Source organism: Ctenopharyngodon idella, chromosome 5 (assembly GCF_019924925.1).
Source record: "Ctenopharyngodon idella isolate HZGC_01 chromosome 5, HZGC01, whole genome shotgun sequence".
Taxonomy (NCBI): Eukaryota; Metazoa; Chordata; class Actinopteri; order Cypriniformes; family Xenocyprididae; genus Ctenopharyngodon; species Ctenopharyngodon idella.
This window is the reverse complement of record NC_067224.1, coordinates 42173594-42196493: the sequence shown is the minus strand read 5'-3', so window position 1 is coordinate 42196493 and position 22900 is coordinate 42173594. Positions and strand designations below refer to the sequence as shown.

The window sequence follows — 22900 nt, the reverse complement described above, 5'->3', positions numbered from 1 at the left end:
GTTAGCAGAGTTAGGATGCGTTTAAATTAAAATAAATGTAGATTTATATAAATAATTATTAATATTTATTCATATTAACTGCAGTTATTAAAAATACTATTATTTATTAACTATATGTATATATGAATAAGTATAATACAATAATATATAATATTATAATTATGCTATTTTCATGTAAGTGTAAATGTATTTGTAAAACCCACCATTTATGGTCTTGAGTGCAATCATTATTGGAGATTCTTTTAATAAAAATACATTGTTTATTATTTAAAACATTTGTATTTACATATTTAAAAGGGCTTTTATCAACATCACAATTGGAACAAAACAAAAAGTAAAAAATAAGATTTAGACTTCAACTTTATCAGTCACCAAAAGTGACTTATTTATTAGCAAACTTTAACATTCCATCCTTTACCATTTAGTCTCCAAACCAAACTGAATATAAGTGAACTGACATGAGTAGTTATCAAACAAACAATTATTATTCAGCCATACTAAAAAAAAAAAAAAAATTATAGACATTTGGCCAATCAGGGTTCACTTTTTCTCCTAATTAAATTTATGAATGAAATAAAGATAAATATACTGAAATTGATGAGTCAAGGACAATGTAAGTTGGTGAAGATCTAGTTTTGTTCCTGAGATTTTTCTTCATCATATGACCTCGTTCTTCTCACAGCTCAGAAAGACGCCGGATCTTCAACTTTCTCTGTCTTGACGCTCGTGACGGCCTGTACGGCGACAGAAACACGAGTGTGTCGTTGTGTGTCGTCCTCCATCTCAGGATCACTGGGTTCCTGTTTGATCGGGACTAAACTGCTTGAAACCGGACTTGTACTGGCTGGACTTTGAACTGTTCTGGTTTGAACTGGTTCAGTTAAACCATCTCGTCTGATTCTAGACCTGTTAACAGAGAAAAAGCATTACATTTAGTTCTTATGCAGGTTTAAAAGGGCTATATGTAAGAATTCTCATGTATTAATCGCTTTTTATTGCCAATGTGTGAACAGATTGTAATGAAACTTAAAAAACAAGACCTTCACCCAACTTCTTAGGTTGTTTATGAAAGCTTGTCTACTGATTTTTATGTGAAGGAGTCGCAATAAATTTCTGGCTGCAGTTCACTTACCGGCCACCGGTGTCGCTAATAACAAGGCTTTCTGAAATCTACATATAGCCCCTTGTGTCATGTATATTTTTTTCCCTGATTCTCGATTTGGGACTGAACTGTTTTATTTCCAGAGATCAAGCTGTTACCAACCTGTAGTTGTAGAACCAGTTACTGACGGTACTAGTTTGAAGACCTAGCTGTGACGCCAGTCTCTCTATGGTGTACTGAGATGGGTACGGTTCCAGCTGATACGCCGCTCGCAGCGCATCCTTCTCCTGAACGCTGAGCACCACACGCGGCCTCTTGACCGCCTCGAACGCTCCTGTATGATCGCCAAGACAAAACCCGTGTCCATCTAACGTCCTCTGTGAATCACGCTTGAGGCGAGCTGCAGACATTGAACACTAATGAATGAGATCCATTCAGATAAAGAACGTTCACATGCACACATTGAATAATATTCCTTCCACCAAACATTTATTTACCTCTCTGGTCAATCTTGGTCAGTCTCTGGACATTGTGAGGGTCTTGGAGCCACCGATGCATCCGAATGAAGTTCTCCTTTCCTTTCAGACTGAGTTTAGTCCAGGGTTTGGGGTGAGACAGCAGTTCAGACACCGAGCTTTGAGTTAAACCCAGAACCTCTTCGCCAAACACACGCTGACCTGCCAAACCAACAACATCATCATCATCATCAGGTGAGGCACTAGAAAATATAGGTAAATAAATCAGTTGTAAATGTAGAATTTTTGCTACATTTTATGTCCATTTATGATGATTTTTTCTAATAAAATTTCTTCAGAAATATAATTTTATCTATTAAGGGAAAGCATATTATAAACTTACACAAATATTTAGTGCGTACGATTTAGCAAATCGAGGGAACAAAATAGTAAATGGTGCGCACGATTTAGTAAATCAAGAGAACGAAATAGTAAACAGTGCGCACGATTTAGCAAATCAAGAGAACGAAATAGTAAACAGTGCGCACGATTTAGCAAATCGAGAGAACGAAATAGTAAATAGTGCGCACGATTTAGCAAATCGAGAGAACGAAATAGTAAATAGTGCACACGATTTAGCAAATCGAGAGAACTAAATAGTAAATAGTGCGCACGATTTAGCAAATCGAGAGAACGAAATAGTAAATAGTGCACACGATTTAGCAAATCGAGAGAACGAAATAGTAAATAGTGCACACGAATTAGTAAATCAAGAGAACGAAATAGTAAATAGTGAGCACGATTTAGTAAATCAAGAGAACGAAATAGTAAATAGTGCGCACGATTTAGTAAATCAAGAGAACGAAATAGTAAATAGTGCGCACAATTTAGTAAATCAAGAGAACGAAATAGTAAATAGTGCGCACAATTTAGTAAATCAAGAGAACGAAATAGTAAATAGTGTGCACGATTTAGCAAATCGAGGAACAAAATAGTAAATAGTGTGCACGATTTAGCAAATCAAGAGAAAATAATAAATAGTGTGCATGATTTAGCAAATTGAGGAACAAAATAGTGAATAATTTATTTTATATGAGCTTTATTTCAATTACCGAACATGATTTTAAATAGTTTTAGTAAACAATAACATCACTGCTTCTGGTCTGTAGGTATGATCAGGTTTCCCAGCATACAGAAAACATTGTTTTTTTAAAATGTTGCTACTTGTTTCAGAATATTCAGAGAAAGTAATGTTCCCATAATGCTTGAAGAATGATCAAATGGAATGTTTGTATAACCAAGAAAAATTTATGAAAAATTTATAAAAATTTCATGAAACGTTTTAGTTGGACATTGATCAACATTGTTTAAATGTTACTCGTTTCAGAACGTTCAGAGAACATTCAAAAGTAACAATTCCATAATGTTTGAAAAATGGAATGTTACCTTAACGTTCACACAACCCAGAAACGTTTTTAAAAACTGGACATTTTCAGAGAATGTTTAGAAATAACGTTTTCACAACCCAGAAACGTTTTTAAAAACTGGACATTTTCAGAGAATGTTTAGAAATAACGTTTTCACAACCTAATGAGAACGTTATCAAAACATATCTCTCTATCATCTGCTTTATATGTGGAGCACACAAACCCTCCGTCTCACCGATGTTGTTGAGTGCGAGAGCTTCTTTCACTCTCTGTGTGATGCTGCTGGTGTCCAGCTCCAGTGACTGAAGATCCAGGCCGGTCAGACTCTCATCCTCACAGCTTTCAACACACACCAGCTGGAAATCCGCCTGCGTCCTCGGTCCCGAATCCACAGGAAGCGTCCGGAACGAGCGGTTGATGGAGGACAGAGAAGCTGGAGAAGCTGAGGGGTGAGTGTCTACATCCATTTCACATTTGACCTTTCGGATGATGCTTTGGACAAAATCAGATGGCGACTGAACACTGGGATTAAGTGTCCCATAATCCACCTCTTCCGGCTTCACAGTGTTGCGCGCTGTCTCGTTCGTCACATGCGACTGGAGCTGCATCTCATGTTCGGCCTGATGCAGGATGTTTCTGATAATGTCCTCTGATACGTCTCCTCCGCGCAGAGACCTGCTGTCCACATCCATCACTGAAACACCATAAAGATTCAGAAAGGGTTAAAAATGAAATCGGTGCTACCTGACTAGAGAAAACAGAAAAAGGCTGTCGTCTTCCCTTTTGCCAAATAGGTAGGAAAACTAAACAACACCCATAATGCACTGGGCATGTTGCCGTCCAAGGCCACTCCCACCAGTCTGCTATGGATACACTTAAACAGTCAAATACCGCCTTGCTTTAGTAGGAAATACTTCTTAGCAAACTTTTAGTCATAATGGTGTTGACTTGTATTGTTCCTGGATGCAAGAATTTAAAGAGTAAACATTTATCGGGAGTGAGTTTAGTGGAAGTACAACAACACAAAGTGGGTTGAAAATCTGTGAAGTTACACTTTAACTCTTTCCCTGCCAGCGTTTTTTTTTTTTTTTTTTTAATGATTCTCACAAAATTTTCATGGCCCACAGAATATTTTGTTGTATGAATATCTGAACATAATGAATCTCAGCTAATCTTACGATTTTGTTGGCATTAACAAAACCTCAAATTTAGAATTCACTGATTTTGTTATATTTCTACAGTTTTATTTGTTTTTATTTCCATTTTAGCTTTAAGTAATTTTAGTACTTCAACTTAAACATAGGCTATTTATTTTAGTTAGTAGCCAAGGCAACATTTCCAATTTAGGTATTATTTTTTAATTTTTATTTAATTTTACTTTTAATTTGTATTAATTTTATTATTTTTACATTTAGGTAACTAAACTTTAAATAATAAAAAAAGACAGTTTATTAATTTTTAGTTATTTTAGTACTTAACGTTAAACTAGACGAAAATCGGAAGTGTTGCCTTGGCAGCTAGCTGAAATAAAATATTTTATTTTTCACATTTTTAAAAATATTTTTACATAGCTTCAATTCATTTTTATTTCCATTTTTATACTTAAACTTAAAGTTATTTATTTCATACTTGCCCAGGTAACATTTGTAAATCAGGGTTATTATAGTTAACTAAAAAAAAAACTCAAAATAAAATATTAAAAAACTTTTTTATTTCAACAAAAATAAACCATAAATCCATTAAACATCTTTAAATATATTATTTAAATATAAAAATATATATAAATACAATATTTAAGTTGATGTACGATAAGCCATATAAATTAATACAAAGAATAATAATAGTTTTAAAGTATCATATAGCGGAGTCTGAACTCACGCTCCAGTCGGCTCTGATCCAGAATGTTCCTGATCACCTCATCTGAGCTCATCTCTGGAGGACGAACCCACGGGACGATGCCTTCAGTAACGAGACAGAGACACAGAGATCAGCCTCATGTAGTGAAGCTTCAGCACTGAGTTCATGATGCACACTGCTGAAAACACTTTATAAATGATACAAGAGCTGCATGACTAATCGTTAAAAGATCGCAATCTTGATTCAAACACCTGTGTGATCTTCCTAAATTACAGCGATTCGGCTCTATTAACCCTTTCACAAGTCCGATCATTCAGATCTGTGCTCTGATCCAGAGAGAGCCGTTGTCATGTTTAGATATGAAACAGAATTATAACAGAGAACTCCTCCATCCATCTGTCAGTCATCTCACCTCTCAGTCTCTCCTGGATGATGCGGAGTGTGTGGATGCTGTGCTCGTCGGACAGGAAGTGCTTCATCCTCAGGAAGGGTTCTCGTCCTCTGCTGGTCAGTTTACTCCAGGGTTTGGGTCGGGCCAGTATGTCACTCACGGTTCCTTGAGAAAGTCCCAGCACATAGTGACCGAACACACGCTGACCGATGTTCTGCTGCTGAAGCGCCTCTTTGACCTGCTGAGCTATTCTAGCCGTGTCAAACTCACGTTCATCCTCGTCCATGAACCCGTCCGACTCCACGGCACAGTTGATATCCCCGTCAGAGTCATTCTCTTCTTTAATAAACATATGGAGGCTTACTGATGATGATGATGATGATGATGATGGTGATCTCCTGTTTTCCACAGGAAGTCCAGAGATATCAGGGCAGGATTCACTCAACGGCTCCTCTTTTCCAAGGAAGTAATGAAGCTCCCTCTGGATCACATGATCTGACAATAAGCAAAGATTCACAAGGTATTAACAGATCAGACATAACAGAATATACTGTCACAGCTTTGCTAAACACCTTTACTGCATTTTTGTAAAGCAAATGAAGTTTTACTTTATTCTGTTTTCTCTTTCTATGAGAATTAGATTTTACTATGTAGTACATTGGTTTCTTAAATAGGCCACATTACACCAGTTTCCCAAACAGGGGTTTGCGAGTTGATGAAAAGCTAGTAATTATTTATTTATATTATATATATATATATATATATATATATATATATATTATATATATATATATATATATATATATATTATATTATATAATTAATTTAAATAAGCAAATATTTTAAAATAAAAACAAATCAAAATAAAACACTTACTAAAAAGCTGAAATATTTTATTTTAAATAAATTAAAATTAGAAAAAAATTTCATTAAATAATAATCAACATAACTTACAAAAAAGCTGAAATATTTAATTTGAAATAAATTAAAAAATAAAATCAAAATAAAACATTAAAAAGCTGAAATACTATATTTTAAATAAATTAAAATTAGAAAACAAACATTAAAAATAAAAACAAATCAAAATAAAACTTACAAAAAAACTGAAATGTTTAATTTGCAATAAATTAAAATAAATTAAAAAATAAAAACAATCAAATAAAATACTAAAAAGCTGAAATATTTCATTTGAAATAAATTACAATTAGAAAAATTATTTAAAAAACAATTAAAATACAATACTTACAAAAAGGCTGAAATTATTTTATTTGAAATAAATTAAAATTAGAAAAATATAAAATATTTATAAATAATATATTAATAAATATTTAAAAAACAATAATCAAAATAAAACGTACAAAAACCTGAAATATTTAATTCGAAATAAAATAAATCAAAATAAAACACTAAAAAGATTAAATATTTTTAAATAAATTAAAATTAGACTTTTATTTTTTTTTTATTTGTTGCCCTGCATGTCATGTGACCATTAATCGACATCAGAGAACCATGAAAATGTGAATGTTTTGTTTAATTGAAATATTAACTTTTTTTTTTGAAATATTAATATTACAGAATGTAATAAAAGAGGATGAAACAGTCACCATTATCAACAGAGACGTTACTGACATCTGATGGAGGGGAGGACACCTAAAAGAGAACAGAAATACATCATTTAAATAACTAATGTGATTTTATGACCTTTTTTTTTTACCAGTAGATGGCGCTGCCCCAGACGGCTCACGTTCAGAATCACATACTTACTATTTCTGACATATAAATACAGTATATGACAGAAACAGTAGTATGTGATTCTAAACTTAGGCTGTTTTGAATTCCTCATGATCAAATTCATTGATACATTATATGAACGCTTTGATAAATGATAAAGCAGCATGTAACCTGACACATTTTATATCTATGCCATTTGCCACACATAAGCTAAAACGTAAGTGAAAACGTGTTTCTCTTACCGACACAACATGAGGATCATCTGCCGTCTGTGTCAGCGCTCGTAGAGTCCTGAAAATGACAATAAAGACACTTTTAATACCATATTATTGATGATTATATATTGATGAATATATTTGTGTAGTACCTGAGCTCTGTTTTGATCTTCTCATAGTCCTGCTGTGATTGTAACTTGGCCTGGAGTCTCTAGCATGCAGACGTGTGCATAAACAACAGCAGTACATGAGTGAACTGTTCCTTCAATAAATCACTCACCATAAAGAAATGTTTCTACCTCTATGTCCTGTGATTTATTGGCTAGCTGCTGCTGCAGCAGTGCGATGTGATTGGCCGTTCTCTCCTGCACTTCCTGCAGCAGCCGCTGAAGTCTTCGCACTTCCTCTTCCAGACGCTGAATGTCACGATCTCTGCTGGCGAACATCATCATCTCCTGCCCGTCAGAGCTGAAAATGACGTCTCGCTATCAGCTTCAGTCAGTTACTAATAAATATTTAATATATTTATATTTAATAATATATTTGATACTTTTAATTTGTTTAGTAATATACTTGTATATTACTATATATACACTTGTATAAAGTATATTTATATTTAATGTATATATAATGTATATCTACATTTATATTTAGTAATATATTTGGTATATTTAATTTATATTTAGTATAATTATATTTAGTAATATATTTAGGATATTTACATTTATATTAAGTAATATATTTGATATTTTACATTTATATTTAGTAATATAGTTGGTATATTTAATTTATATTTAGTATATTTACATTTACATTTATTTAGTATTTACTTACACTTATATTTAGTAATATATTTGGTATATTTAATTTATATTTAGTATAATTATATTTAGTAATATATTTAGGATATTTACATTTATATTAAGTAATATATTTGATATATTTTACATTTATATTTAGTAATATAGTTGGTATATTTAATTTATATTTAGTATATTTACATTTATATTTATTTAGTATTTACTTACACTTATATTTAGTAATATATTTGGTATATTTAATTTATATTTAGTATAATTATATTTAGTAATATATTTAGGATATTTACATTTATATTAAGTAATATATTTGATATATTTTACATTTATATTTAGTAATATAGTTGGTATATTTAATTTATATTTAGTATATTTACATTTATATTTATTTAGTATTTACTTACACTTGTATTTAGTAATATATTTGGTATATTTGATTTATATTTAGTATATTTACATTTATATTTATTTAGTAGATTTATTTACATTTTTATTTAGTAATATATTTGGTATATTTGATTTATATGTAGTAATATATTTAGTCATATTGTGTATATTTACATTTATATTTAGTAATATATTTGATATATTTTACATTTATATTTAGTAATATAGTTGGTATATTTAATTTATATTTAGTATATTTACATTTATATTTATTTAGTAGATTTATTTACATTTTTATTTAGTAATATATTTGGTATATTTAATTTATATTTAGTATAATTATATTTAGTAATATATTTAGGATATTTACATTTATATTAAGTAATATATTTGATATATTTTACATTTATATTTAGTAATATAGTTGGTATATTTAATTTATATTTAGTATATTTACATTTATATTTATTTAGTATTTACTTACACTTATATTTAGTAATATATTTGGTATATTTGATTTATATTTAGTATATTTACATTTATATTTATTTAGTAGATTTATTTACATTTTTATTTAGTAATATATTTGGTATATTTGATTTATATGTAGTAATATATTTAGTCATATTGTGTATATTTACATTTATATTTAGTAATATATTTGATATATTTTACATTTATATTTAGTAATATAGTTGGTATATTTAATTTATATTTAGTATATTTACATTTATATTTATTTAGTAGATTTATTTACATTTTTATTTAGTAATATATTTGGTATATTTAATTTATATTTAGTATAATTATATTTAGTAATATATTTAGGATATTTACATTTATATTAAGTAATATATTTGATATATTTTACATTTATATTTAGTAATATAGTTGGTATATTTAATTTATATTTAGTATATTTACATTTATATTTATTTAGTATTTACTTACACTTATATTTAGTAATATATTTGGTATATTTGATTTATATTTAGTATATTTACATTTATATTTATTTAGTAGATTTATTTACATTTTTATTTAGTAATATATTTGGTATATTTGATTTATATGTAGTAATATATTTAGTCATATTGTGTATATTTACATTTATATTTAGTAATATTTAGTATATTTGCATTTATATTTAGTAATATATTTAGTATATTTATTTACATTTATATTTAGTAATATTGTGTATATTTACATTTATATTTAGTAATACATTTAGTATATTTACATTTACATTTAGTAATATTGTGTATATTTACATTTGTATTTAGTCTTTAAAATATGTAAATACGCCTCTGATATAACAATGATCAAAGTCTTACCGTGGTGATGCTGCAGTAAACACACAGAAGTCCTGTAAATAAAGACAGCAGATGGATGGAGGAGCTCAAAACTCATGAGACACTAAACAAAAGCCACAAAAGCACCTGATTCACGTCACACAGCTTTAGTAAGACATTACTTGAGGCTGTTGAGAAACAGAAACTAAAATACTTGTTTGTTGTTTCAGTCAAATATATGTATAGTCATGGATATTGCAAATATATATACAAAGAAAAAGATTATGACTCCATTGAACTGACCTTTGACTTGCATATAAATATTTGTACTTTAAACAATGTCACAGAAACTGCACAAAAGCTGGTTAAAATACAGGGTAAAAAGCTGGAAAACTGTGACCATTTACAGCCTCTAACATATACAAATACTGTATTGTGACAGACACAAACATTTAACCTGAATAAAAACTGAAACAGCTCATACCATATCTTGATCTTAATGTATTTCCATGATGTCTGTGAACAGAGACGCTGCTTCACCAAACTAACCTCAGATCAGAGAGGAGACGGGGGGAGGGACAAATACAGCCAACACCAATGACCAATGGCCACATCCATCCAACCAATCAATACCTGCAAACAAAGAACTCAATCAATTCATCAATAGATCTATAGGCAGCAGCTGGCGGGGGTGGAGACCGGATCAATCAATCAATCTATCAATCAATCTGGAGCAGAGATGCACTTAGCTTCATGCATCAGCAAATGTGTATATTCTAGATGATGTTTCTGATCACCTAGTTTCATTTTTCTCAGTGTGATAAATGCATGTATAAAAATACAAATATTCCATGTAGGTTTTCCATTAACTTAAACATAGAATTTCATGTAAATGTATTATATGTCAACAAATATTAGCAAAATGTTGTTTCAAATAGTGACACATGATTTTATTAGTTTGATTCACTCTGAATTCATAACAACATGCTAGCATACTTCTCTTGCTATTTCTGCCATATAAAGACACTTAAATGACTTTCAATGTGTGAGGATTTTGTTAAAATCATTATATAGCAGCCTTCTAGCATATTTCTACAGCATGTTTCATTAATTTATTATTATTATTATTATTGCAAAGTGTGCAGTATTCCATTCCAAAACATAATCTTCCATGGTTAACGTTAGCTCACACAAAAATGAAAATTAAGTAATTAATTACTCACCCTCATGTCGTTACAAACCCGTAAGATTCATTCGAGACAGTCCACACAACTACCACTTTGACGCTTCAAAATATTCATAAAGAGATCGTGGTAAAAACAAACATTTTATTTATAGAAAGACGGACTCGTATTTTTATAAATGGGAGAAAGTGCAACGCGCAAAATGGCGGAAAAAGTCCCGCCTTCCAAATAAAAAGAGCCAATCGCTGATTGGTGAAGTCACGCGTCACTGCGGCGGCCGTTAGAAGCTCCGGTTCCTGTCAGACGTGTACGCATTAGCTTGATCCAGTCTGAAAAATGCCGTTTTTTTTGTCGGGATTCGAGCATTTAGAAACAAAATTTATGAGACAGTTGTTGTCAGATTTCATTTGTGATTTCAAATATGAAATTTAATCGAAAGCTTCGCAAACAGTTTTGGAGAATTTGATGTTTCCCCGAAGCTGCTCTTGCAGGACCGAGAGGCGTTTCCAAGATGGCCGCCGAGTGAGGAGACTTTGGTAAAACTAATCCATATGAATCGAGTGGTTTAGTCCAAATATTCTAACGAGGCATGATCGTTTTATATGATAAACTGATTGAATGTAGGCATTTATTTACATATAAACATTGATCAGTGAACATAGAAGATCAACCGTTGGTGGTTGACGCGCGAGAACTTCTAACAAACCTCATTAGTTCTTGCGGAAGCTCAAACGTGCTGCGTAACATTGGTTCTCGCATGTCAAACAAACTTGCTTGAGTTTCTGTTTACCATAATATCTGATGTGTGCGTTGATGAAAGCTATCTTGTCTCCTCAGGAAATTTTGATTAAACGCTCAATTCATATGGATTCGTTTTACGATCTCTTTATGAGCTTTTTGAAGCATCAGAGTAGTAGTTGTGGGACAGAAAGCTCTCAGATTTCATTAAAAAGATTTTCATTCGTGTTCCGAAGATGAACAAAAGTCTTGCGGGTTTGGGACGACATGAGGGTGAGTAACTGATGACAGAATTTCCACTTTTTGGTGAACTAACCCTTTCATGTCATTGTCATAATTCCTATTTCAAGAGCCGAATTCACTTCTCAAGTGTATGTCGTCATCATTTTTATGATCCCGAGCAAAATTCAAACGACTAGGAAACCTGAACTGCTAAAATCCCCCACTTTTGCAGGCTATTTTAATGAGGATTATACTTGAGGGTCACAGATGACATATTGATTGTCGCTATTGGTTTTATTGATCGTGTTGATTTGATTTGAAGCTCACAGAACACAATATTGATTTTCCACAGCACAGCCGGAGGAATATAAATAAAGACCTAGAAACCGGCCTATGTGTATCGATTACATTTTATCATTTGTTCTGTGGCTTTATATTGCACATATCACAAACTAAACCACAAGAGCATAAAATTAAATTTACATGAAATATAATTAAATTGACTAGAATTAGATTTTGAGACACTTCTGCTAGTCCTGAGGCTGTTTAACAGAAGAAACGCTCTGATTTGTTATATATAACCTTGATTTCATCTGCTGTATAAGAGATAAGAAGAGCTGGACGATGACATCACTGTTTTCTCCAGAGCTGCTGTATAGATAAATGAAGTAAATTAATAACTAATGATTTTTACAACGGAATGAATGAATCAATACTTACTTAAGCTGGACAATGACACTATCACTGTAAAGCTGCTTTGACACGATCTGCATTGTAAAAAGCGCTATATAAATAAAGGTGACTTGACGTCACACATTTGTTGTCTCCAGATGCCTCAGATGAATATACGCGCTCTGTGACTGCAGACAGGTCATCGTCGCTGCTGGAATCCTTCATCCCATTGGTAATGAGTTTGGCATGTGAACATGCATGTCATGCGTGACTGTCCCAGCCGTGCATTGTGCTACAGACAGGTCAATATATGTGGTATGTAGACGGGAATCTGTCTGGGACACTGACTTTCACCCTGACATGATTTACTTCTGTTCCTTTTGTGTACAGCAGAAGTGATGGGATAATGTGGGTCTCATAATAACACAGAGGATCAGCTGAAATTCACAATTTAAGAAACATCTTTCAATTCATGAGTGTGAATTTGAATCTCCATGGTCCACAAAAGTTAATTTATTAAATAAGTAAATATTGTGGCATAACGATCGCCTTACCTTAAAGAGTTAGTTCTCCTAAAAATGAAATTTCTGTCATTAATTGCTCTCCCTCATGTCGTTCCACACCCTGTAAGACCTTCGCTCATCTTCAGAACACAAATTAAGATATTTTTGATGAAATCCGAGAGGTATATGACTCGTCCATTGACAGCAATATAATCAACACTTTCAAGGTCAATGCAGTCATGTGACTGCAGTGGTTCAACCTTAATGTTATGAAGAGACGAGAATACTTTTTGTGCGCAAAAACAAAATAAAAATAATGACTTTATTCAACAATATCTTCTCTTCCCTGTCATTATCCTTACACAGGTGATGCACAGTGAAAGCTTCCGTGTTTACGTCCGAATGCCGGCTCAGTATTGACCAAAGCTGATCACGTGATCAGCACGACGCATGCGTGTGATGGTGACGCAGGAGCCGGCCAATAATGAGTCGGCGTTCGGATGTAGAAGCTCTTCAACATAAACTGTATAACAGACTGACAGGGAAGAGGAAAAATTGTTGAATAAAGTCGTTATTTTTATTTTGTTTTTGCGCACAAAAAGTATTCTTGTCGCTTCATAAAATTAAGGTTGAACCACTGCAGTCACATGACTGTTTTAACCATGACTTTACTACTTTTTTGGACCTTGAAAGTGTTGATTATGTTGCTTTCTATGTAGGATATTCATCAAAATATCTTAATTTGTGGTCAGAAGATGAATGAAGGTCTTATGGGTGTGGAACGACATGAGGGTGAGTAATTAATTACAGAAATTTATTTTTTTGGGTGAACTAGGTCCAGACAGATCGGAATTTGGATTTTTCCCACCTCCTTTTAAAAAATAACATCTGGAACGCCACTCAAAGTCGGACGTTTGGTGTGTGAACTAGGGGTACATCTATCAACGCATCATTTGATGTAACTTCCAAGATGTCAGCAAGTCCACTTCCAATGAGCATAAATGTGACCCTGGACCACAAAACCTGTCATGAAATTGAGATTTATACATCATCTGAAAGCTGAATAAATAATATTTCCATTGATGTTTTGTTTGTTAGGATAGGACAATATTTGTCCGAGATACAACTATTTGAAAATCTGGAATCTGAGGGTGCAAAAAAATCAAAATATTGAGAAAATCACCTTTAAAGTTGTCCAAATGAAGTCCTTTGCAATGCATATCCACTCACAAAAATACATTTTTGATATATTTACGGCAGGAAATTTACAAAATATCTTCATGGAACATGATCTTTACTTAATAGCATAAAAGAAAAATCGATCATTTTGACCCATACAATGTATTGTTGGCTATTGCAAATATACCCGTGTGACTTATGACTGGTTTTGTGGTCCAGAATCACAAATGTAAAAACTAACTTTAACATTAGACATAAAGTTTATGTAATGATACCTTCGTTTTTGCTTGTCGTCAGCTGTTTTCAAAGCGATTTTATGATGTTTTTGCCATAATTGACACAAAAACATGATATTCTTTCATTGTGTCATGGCTAAATCATGTGGTAAACATGTGAACGTGACGTGTGATGACTGGACCTCACTGAGGTCTGAAGTGGGACATTTAAGCCCAAAGTATACTTCACTACGAGGGTCAGCGTACAGTTCGTGTGACGCGAATTGCGTCATCGGAAGAGTACATTTTTTTTGTTGTTGCAGTAATTAGTTTATCCACAAGGTGGCAGTCATGCTCTGGGGGCATCGATTCACAAGGTAGTCGAAGAAAAACTGCATAAACAGCATGACGAATGCGCTACTTCCGGTATTTTGCTGGTTACTTGACACGGCAAATTGCAATTGAGGATTTTTTAAAATCAAGTACTCAAATTTAATTGAGGAATCGTGACAGCCCTAATTCATACTGAAAAATTAAATGTGTTATTAAAACACAGTTCTACTTCCTTGATTGAAATTTGGAGTAAATTTCTGCGTCCTGTATTTTGCCCCCTCAATTGGAGTTCAGTGCAAATTAATGAAATTAATTGGAGTTTTAAGTCAGAATAAAACAGAAGTTGCGATCTTTTCTTCTCTATTGTGACATATATCCGAGTGAAACGCTTCTCAAACAAGAACAAATGTAGGGCGGGGCTTGATTTTGTCTGTGTGGAATTGATTGGATGGTTGTGGTTTGCTATTGGTGGATCTCATGTGAGTGACAGGTTGCCCCGCCCTCGTCATCACAGAAGAGAAGAGATTCTGATTCAAGATTACCAGGAACATGAATTTAAAATAAATCATTTATGATAAACACTGCAACTGTCAGTTTTGATTTCATCTTCAGCTCAGTTCTGAATGATGCTCAACCCCGATGCGCTGTAAAAACATTATCAGGTGCGACTCTCTGAAAGTCCATTCAACTTTACTGGGCTCTCAAACCAAATCCCTGAAATAAACTCCACAGGAAGAGAGGTGAGGAGAGATCTGGACAGGCATCACCACCAAACAGCTGAATGCTTCTTCCATCTGTCCTCCAGAGAACGAGGTCCTGTCATTCTAAACCACTGTTGTTCCTACATCAGGCTTGTGTGTGTATGTGTATGACGGATCATCATCTACCTGTCACTTCCTAAACAGGGCATGTGTTATTTATATCGGCCAGTAGACATCAGCACGGCTAATCTACAAAAGGCCATCCATCCGCGCCCCATTGTCCAGCTGCATTCGGGATCCCCTCATTGTTCTGTGCGCCTCCGTCCGTCCGTCCCGCAGCGGTCATGGTGAGTAACCAGATTTACTGGGGATTTAGAGATGCTTTGGGAATCACTGGGGCTGGATGGACATTGGGATTCTGCTGGATTTTAATTAGAGATAGACCAATATATCGGTCAGAGTGATTAATAGGCTGATATTTGACGATTTTCAGATGATAAACAAAAGTTACCAGCAATGAATCAATGAATAATGTACATTTTCTGTTTACAAAATGTTCTAGTGTCAAATTAGTGTTCATGTCATTTTTAGCATCTTATTTGCTGCGCTTATGTTGTGTTTGTTGTGAAAAAATGATGTAAGAACCGAAACAGTCAAAATATGGTTAAAATAATCAAGGTTTTCCAACTGTTTTCTCTTAAATTATCACAAGGAAGAATCATAATTAATCATGCTCCAATATAACAATACATAATAACAAATATACATTTTAATATATGAAAATGCGCTGTATGAAGAAAAAAAAAGCGTAGGAACAAAACAGAAAATTATCAGTTCAGTTTATGGACATTTACTTAAAACTGCGTAATTCAAAATACAGTTATAAAACACCTGTGAAAAATCAATAAAATCAATAAATAAATAAAATTCCTTCATATTAACGTACTCCTTTTTTTCCCTTGTTGACAAATGCCCCACTTTTGAGCGATGCTTGAAAATTGAATCATTGAATCTGAGTTTGTAATTGATTCATTGACGGTTTGAACTGATTAATGGAAATGAATCGAACTTTTTAAAATTGAGTTCTTTGGGAAAATTGTTCTGAATGTTTGATTTCTGCAGGCACCCAAGAAAGCAAAGAAGAGGTCGGCAGAAGGAGCGAACTCCAACGTCTTCTCCATGTTTGAACAGGCTCAGATCCAGGAGTTCAAAGAGGTCTGATCGCTTTCCTTTACGTCTGTCTCTATATCAGCTTAACATCTCTGTCATTCTTTAAAGAAATACACTCTTACAAAATAAAGCTTCATTTTCTCAGCGATGCCACAGAATAATCATTGGTTAGAACCTTCAGTGAACAAAAAGAACCAAATATATAATATATTCTGCTATAAAGAAGCTTTAGTGGTCCCATGGATGTTAAAGTTTATTCATGGAACCATCAATGTCAATAAAGAACTTTATTTTTAAGAGTGTAGCTCATCTAAAATTAATATTTTGTCATCATTTACTCACCCTCATGTTCTTCCAAACCTGTATGACTTGAAGACAGTGGCTTTCAGACTCCAAAAAACACAAAACGTGGCTCATAATAGTAGTCTTTTGGAGGTCTTTTGGCGTCATGTGATGCTCTGTGTGAGAATCAGCCCCAAATTTAAGTTGTTATTCACTTCCTGTCCAGTGCAGCTCTCAAATATCATTCATGCATATTCAGCAGGTTTGATCAGTGATGCCAAGCTTCAGTTTTTGCAGTTTCAGTTTAGTTAGTTAAGTTTATTTGGTTTTTAATCAATTTAAATAACAATCTGGTGCTCTTTGGTCATTTTACATTTTGTAATTTTTTTTAGATAGTTTGTGCTTCATCTGAAAGGTACGAAACTTGGTAAATGTTTTGGCACTTGCTATGTGAACGCACAAAAAAATCATGGACATGATTCGAAAAGGTTAAATGCTCCTCGCTGTCAAAAACGTGCGCATTGGAAATGAATGGGAGACGGATTTCATCTAGTGGAAGTGTTCGGTAATGCGCCCAAACTAAATCTTACTGAAAGCTCATTTTTTGAGATCTCAACCTTAAATTTGAACAGCTTGTTTAGATTTATGGCTTTGATTTTCTAGCAGTTGTAGAGTAAAACATGCTTTGAAAAATATATATTTTAAATAAAAATGGTGTGTTTGTGCATTTTTCATAACAATAAACTTAAACCTCTATAACTTAATATCATTTTTTAATATCATTTTTTTCTTTTTTCACTTCCGCAATGATCTGCCAAGTGTGTTCTTTAAAAAGAGACCAAACTTCAGTCTGTGGTCCAAATAATTCAAGATTTTTGAGAGTTTAAGTTGGAAATTTCATTTTCAGGTCTTTGCTCAAAAAGTGAATAAATGGATTATAACTACTGCATAAATATTATTTAGTACCATAGAATCCCCTAAAAATACAAAATATTACATACAAAACATTATCGCAGTAAAATATAGAACAATCATTTCATTTCAGTATTTCCCGAGGAGCACTGGAGGATATTTTCATTATGGGATGAACCGCTCCTTTAAAGAGCGCAGCTGCTGTGGTGTGCGTCGGGAGTGTGTCTTTCTGTAAAGCTCCCTGTGGAATCTGATATTCCTGTCTGATCCCTATTGAGGGCTGAAATATGTATTTATAGTGACACTCCTTAACATACCAGATTCACTGAATTCTGTTAGGATAACTGGCTCATGCGTGGCATTGTGTGACAGGAGCTCGACAATGTCTCAAATAGTCTCAAATTCTCATCAGATTCACACAAGACCAAATGATCTGAGCTGCTTTCCACATTCAACTGTAGTTACATCTCAGATGAAGCTGATCCTACAGTTAAACATACAGAAAAGTTTGAAACGGTGTCATTTTAGTATCACTGATATACTATTATAGTTTTCAAATTAAATTTTATTTTTATTTTATTTTCATTGTAATTTTAGTTAAAGGTTTAGTAACTTTGAGGGAATGAATTAGTTCAACGTGGCCACGATTTCCTAAAACAAGGGAAAGGATTCTCAAATCGTGGCCACAATATATATATTTCATGTGCATGTCATGTGCTGGGCTCCGTATGTTTGTTTTATTTCAAGTAATGAAAATACTTTTCATGGTTGTAGTTTTAGTTAATGATAATAACCTTTTCCTCTGGGATTAATTTGTTGTTCTTCTCTCTTTTTTCAGGCATTTACCATCATGGACCAGAACAGAGACGGATTCATTGACAAGAATGACCTGAGAGACACATTTGCAGCTCTAGGTATATATATTATTATTTACATTTGATTTAAAAACCTTTAAAAATACAGAATTTTATATATATATATATATATATATATATATATATATATATATATATATATATGTATATATATATATATATATGTATATATATAGATAGATAGATAGATATAACATATAAATATATATATATATATATATATATATTATATAACATATAAATATATATATATATAAATTTTGTATTTTTATTTTTTATTATATATATTATCTAATTATTATATTTTAAATTATATATACATATATATAAATATAATTTAAAATATAATAATTTAATAATGTATATATATACGTTACAAGTTATATATATATATATATTTTAATAAAATATATATAATTTATTTTATTTTTTTACATTTTTGAAAATACAAAATTATATATAATTTTTTAAGCAGTTAATGCATTAACAGATGTGTTAAATCCCATTTCCCATCATGCTCCTCTTCTGTATTTTGACAGGACGGCTTAATGTGAAACAGGAAGAGATTGACGAGATGCTGAAGGAGGCGTCGGGGCCGATCAACTTCACCGTGTTCCTCACTATGTTTGGAGAGAAACTCAAAGGCAGGTTTCTCCAGCATGGCCGTGAACATGTGACATGTTGAAAAGTTAACTCATAATCTGTCAATCAGAGAGTTTGATGGGGATTTGTTTCATTACAGGTGCCGATCCAGAGGAAACCATCCTCAATGCCTTCAAAGTGTTTGATCCTGAAGGGAAGGGAATCCTGAAGAAGGAATAGTAAGTTGTTTTTTTTATCCTATTTATCTGTGCATTAAATGCATATTTATTAAGACAATAAACAGCCAATTTTGAGTTTATTTTGACCTGAAATACGATTGATTTCATTGAACCGTTTCTCTTCAGTGTCACTGAGATGTTGACCACACAGGCGGACAGATTCTCTGCAGAGGAGGTGAGGCGTTTGATGTCTGATGATTGACAGTTGCCATGGATACGGTGACAGCACCGCTGACTGTCGTGTCATTTTCAGATGGAGCAGATGTTCACCGCATTCCCTCCAGATGCTGCGGGAAACCTGGACTACCGGAATCTGGTCCATATCATCACTCACGGAGAGGAGAAGGACCAGGAATAGTTCATTCAGTCCTCAGCCAATCCCGGCGTTCCCTGTGTGCTCGTACCCGCCCACTGGTTTATAATTGACAGGCTTGAGACTGAGCTCAAAGTTACTGAAAGTTACATATTTCTTTTAATGTATAATATTCTGTTTGCACCTTTGGCATGTTACCTGTCAGCATTTACCTACAAAAATATTGGTATGGGTAAATAAATAAATTGACATGAAATATTGATTTGAGTGTAAATAATTTTATTGTGTGAAAAGAAAGAGTGTTGTGATACAAGAGACACGAAACTAGCACAGCAAGCAGAAGTATATGAGTAATCAAATATATACCTACTATATATATATATATATATATAATGTGTGTGTCAGTACATGTTCATGTTTCCTCCATAAGGCATAATATATTGAATAAAAGATTTAAAGGTGCAGTAAGCAATTTCTGAGAAACACTGTTGAAAGTGGATTGGACACTTGTAGCCAATCAGCAGGGGGCGTGTCCACTCATGATGGGGGAGGAGAGTGAGCCAATTAGCAGGAGGGGGTGTGTTGTAGAGCAGATTCATGTTTGAAAGTAACAGAGTTTTCTTCAGAACAGGATGTGACATCAGAGAATATCATCTTTGGATCAGGTAGAGACACTGATCATCATGCGGGTGATTTCTGCCCCTCACTGAGTGACTCTCAGAACAGGTGGCAGTACTTTTTTCTTCTGCTGGGATAAAGTCAAAGCCTGCAGTGTTATTTCTGTGTGCGGCCTGTAATCTAATACAGTCTTAATGCGGCGGCCGAGACAATGAGCAGCTCTGTCTGATCCCGCTGTCATTAACAGCACTGGCGGCTCGGGACGTCCCTTCCAGGACAGACACTCGGGTGTCGGATGTCCCACAGGACCTTGATTAACTCTATGCAAAAAAAAAAAAAAAAGATGTTCTTTCTCAACATTTTTCCACTTTAAAGAACCTTAAGTGGAATGGAAAGATTCCATGGATGTTAAGGGTTCTTAATGGAACCAGAAGCAGAGAAGCAGTGCATTATGTGATATAAGATGACAATGTTGTATTAGTGATGTTTGCTGTTGTATTAAACAGAGACTGCAGCACATGAATGATTCCTGAGTTCATGTGTCAAGTGTTCTCCTTCTTCTCTCTAGTAGAGTCATAGTATCTCACACAGTGTGTCGGTGTTAATCCAGGGGCTGGATGGGTTGGTATTGTTGGAAACAGACCGGAGCTGAAGAGCAGAGGATTATGGGTCAGGAGCTCCTGTTCCTCAGTCTATTTTAAAGAGTCACAATCCTTCTGCTCCAGAACATCTGTATGAAAGAGGAGGAGCTGAAGTTGAAATTGCAGTTTGTGACATTATTGTAGTTTTACCCCTGAAACATTATGAAATATACATATATAAAACCTTTTTACTGCCATTTTGTTGAAAATTAAAATTTAAATGAGTCAATTCATCAGCAATCCTTCTTCCAAAACGTGTTTATGTCTTACCCTGATTCACTATGGAAAGCCTGTTATAAGTGTTTATATTTAAGACCTGACGGGATGGTTTTCACGGAAAATTGAAAAGAGAAAAGTTGCTCCGGCTGCTTTGACAAGCGTCTGTTGTGGGAGTGGCAGAGGTCAGTCGTCACAACGAGCGAGAAAGGTCGACATGGAGCCGCTAGATCTCCAACCTCCAGGGAATTACTTGTTTTAAAGGGGTGGTTGATTATGATTTGACTTTTTTAACTTTAGTTAGTGTGTAATGTTGCTGTTTGATCATAAACAACATCTGCAAAGTTACGACACTCAAAGTTCAATGCAAAGGGAGATATTTTCTTTTACAGAATTCGACTACAACAAACAGTTGGTAGGAACTACAACAAGCTTCTTGGGTTGGTGACATCACTAACCCTAAAATTTACATAAACCCCACCCCCAAGAACACACAACAAAGGGGGTGGGGCCATGTTGGGCTGCTTTAGAGAAGAGGAAGAGTTGTTGTAGTAGAGTGTTGTTGACATGCCGTCATTTTACACCGGACTGCTTCACAAACGAGGGTCAATTCAACACAAAAGATTAACATGACGGCACATGCTAGTGGATGAGTTGAATCAACTCCACAGCAACTACATAAATTTATCCACTAACCATTCAGAAACGTCTAAAAGTTGTAACTTCTTCCTGAGTCTCTCCATCAGTGTCGACTCCGGTTTGAACAATGTAAGGCTGAACACCGTTACTGACAATCCTCATTTTGGCTGCGTGAGATTCTCCAGCTTTGTTGTTGTTGAGCGACCGAAGCGTGAGCTGTTAAAGCTCTTCTGGAAAGCATGTTCCAGCATGGGTGTGGAACGACATGAGGGTGAGTACTTAATGACAGAAATGTAATTTTTGTGTGAACTAACCCTTTAAACAAACGCCAAACAGAGGAGAGTCTGCTGGCGAAAAGAGAACGTGACAGCTTGTAATAAAACAAGAATCAACATTAGCTCGGCTCTTTAGAGATGGCGAGAAGAACTGAGGGATTTGAATGATTTGATTTGATGATGGTGTTTTTATTGAACAGATAAAATGTCATATGTAGCTCTCTAACAGAGTTCACTATACAGCATGATCTGTTGTGAAGCTCATATTCATCCACACAGTCACACAGAGCTGAAGCACAATCAAAACAATGTTCTTCCACAAAATGCATGCAGTTTTTTTAACCACCAGAGGGCCAAAAGTTACATAGTGTACCTTGAAATTGACAGTATTTTTAAGAAATCATCCTCCATCCCATCCATCATATTGGTGTCATAAGCTTTTCTATCATTGACTTATATTGTTTTTATACTTAGAAAATTACATTTATATTTGCTGTAAGGATTAAATAAATCCTTATAACTGCTGTTTAGTTTTAAATAATACTTTTTATTTTCAATGTGAATTACCCATAATCATGTTCTCATCCACACAACATGTGGGTTATACAGAAACATCTTATATTATTATTAAGTCATGTTTGAAATGAAACATGTGGAAATGTGCATCTGATTGATATATTGCACTAAAAATTAACCATGATAGAAGAGTACTTCAT

At 33.6% G+C, this 22900-nt stretch overlaps 3 protein-coding genes across 4 annotated transcripts in view; 1 reads left to right on the top strand and 2 right to left on the bottom strand.

The window, feature by feature from the left end:
* Positions 1-272: 272 nt before the first annotated feature.
* Positions 273-11051, bottom strand: LOC127513166 (homeobox protein cut-like 2). 2 transcript variants are annotated; one of them, XM_051894771.1, is made up of 13 exons: positions 10899-11051; positions 10160-10308; positions 9718-9749; positions 7478-7646; positions 7331-7389; positions 7206-7254; positions 6837-6882; positions 5254-5727; positions 4863-4943; positions 3220-3678; positions 1600-1779; positions 1265-1502; positions 273-906 (listed from the first exon to the last, which is right to left on the bottom strand). In XM_051894771.1, the coding sequence occupies exons 2-13, from the start codon at positions 10160-10162 to the stop codon at positions 684-686; spliced, it is 2013 nt and encodes a 670-aa protein (XP_051750731.1). In that variant the 5' UTR covers positions 10163-10308; positions 10899-11051; the 3' UTR covers positions 273-683. The 2 variants fall into 2 exon arrangements, with proteins under 2 accessions (XP_051750731.1, XP_051750732.1); XM_051894772.1 differs by having other exon boundaries at positions 10225-10308.
* A 3865-nt stretch (positions 11052-14916) lies between these two features.
* LOC127513170 (myosin regulatory light chain 2, ventricular/cardiac muscle isoform) lies at positions 14917-20057 on the top strand. Its single transcript, XM_051894777.1, has 8 exons — positions 14917-15534; positions 15627-15769; positions 16545-16637; positions 18625-18700; positions 19201-19305; positions 19404-19482; positions 19609-19657; positions 19736-20057. Exons 2-8 carry the CDS (start codon positions 15767-15769, stop codon positions 19838-19840), a joined length of 510 nt encoding a protein of 169 aa, XP_051750737.1. The 5' UTR covers positions 14917-15534; positions 15627-15766; the 3' UTR covers positions 19841-20057.
* An 883-nt stretch (positions 20058-20940) lies between these two features.
* LOC127513165 (colorectal mutant cancer protein) overlaps positions 20941-22900 on the bottom strand; it is a 107196-nt gene continuing 105236 nt past the window's right edge. Inside the window, exon 18 of the mRNA XM_051894768.1 lies at positions 20941-20977. Within this exon, the coding sequence (XP_051750728.1) occupies positions 20956-20977 (22 nt within the window). The 3' untranslated portion in view covers positions 20941-20955. The remainder of the gene's footprint in view (positions 20978-22900) is intronic.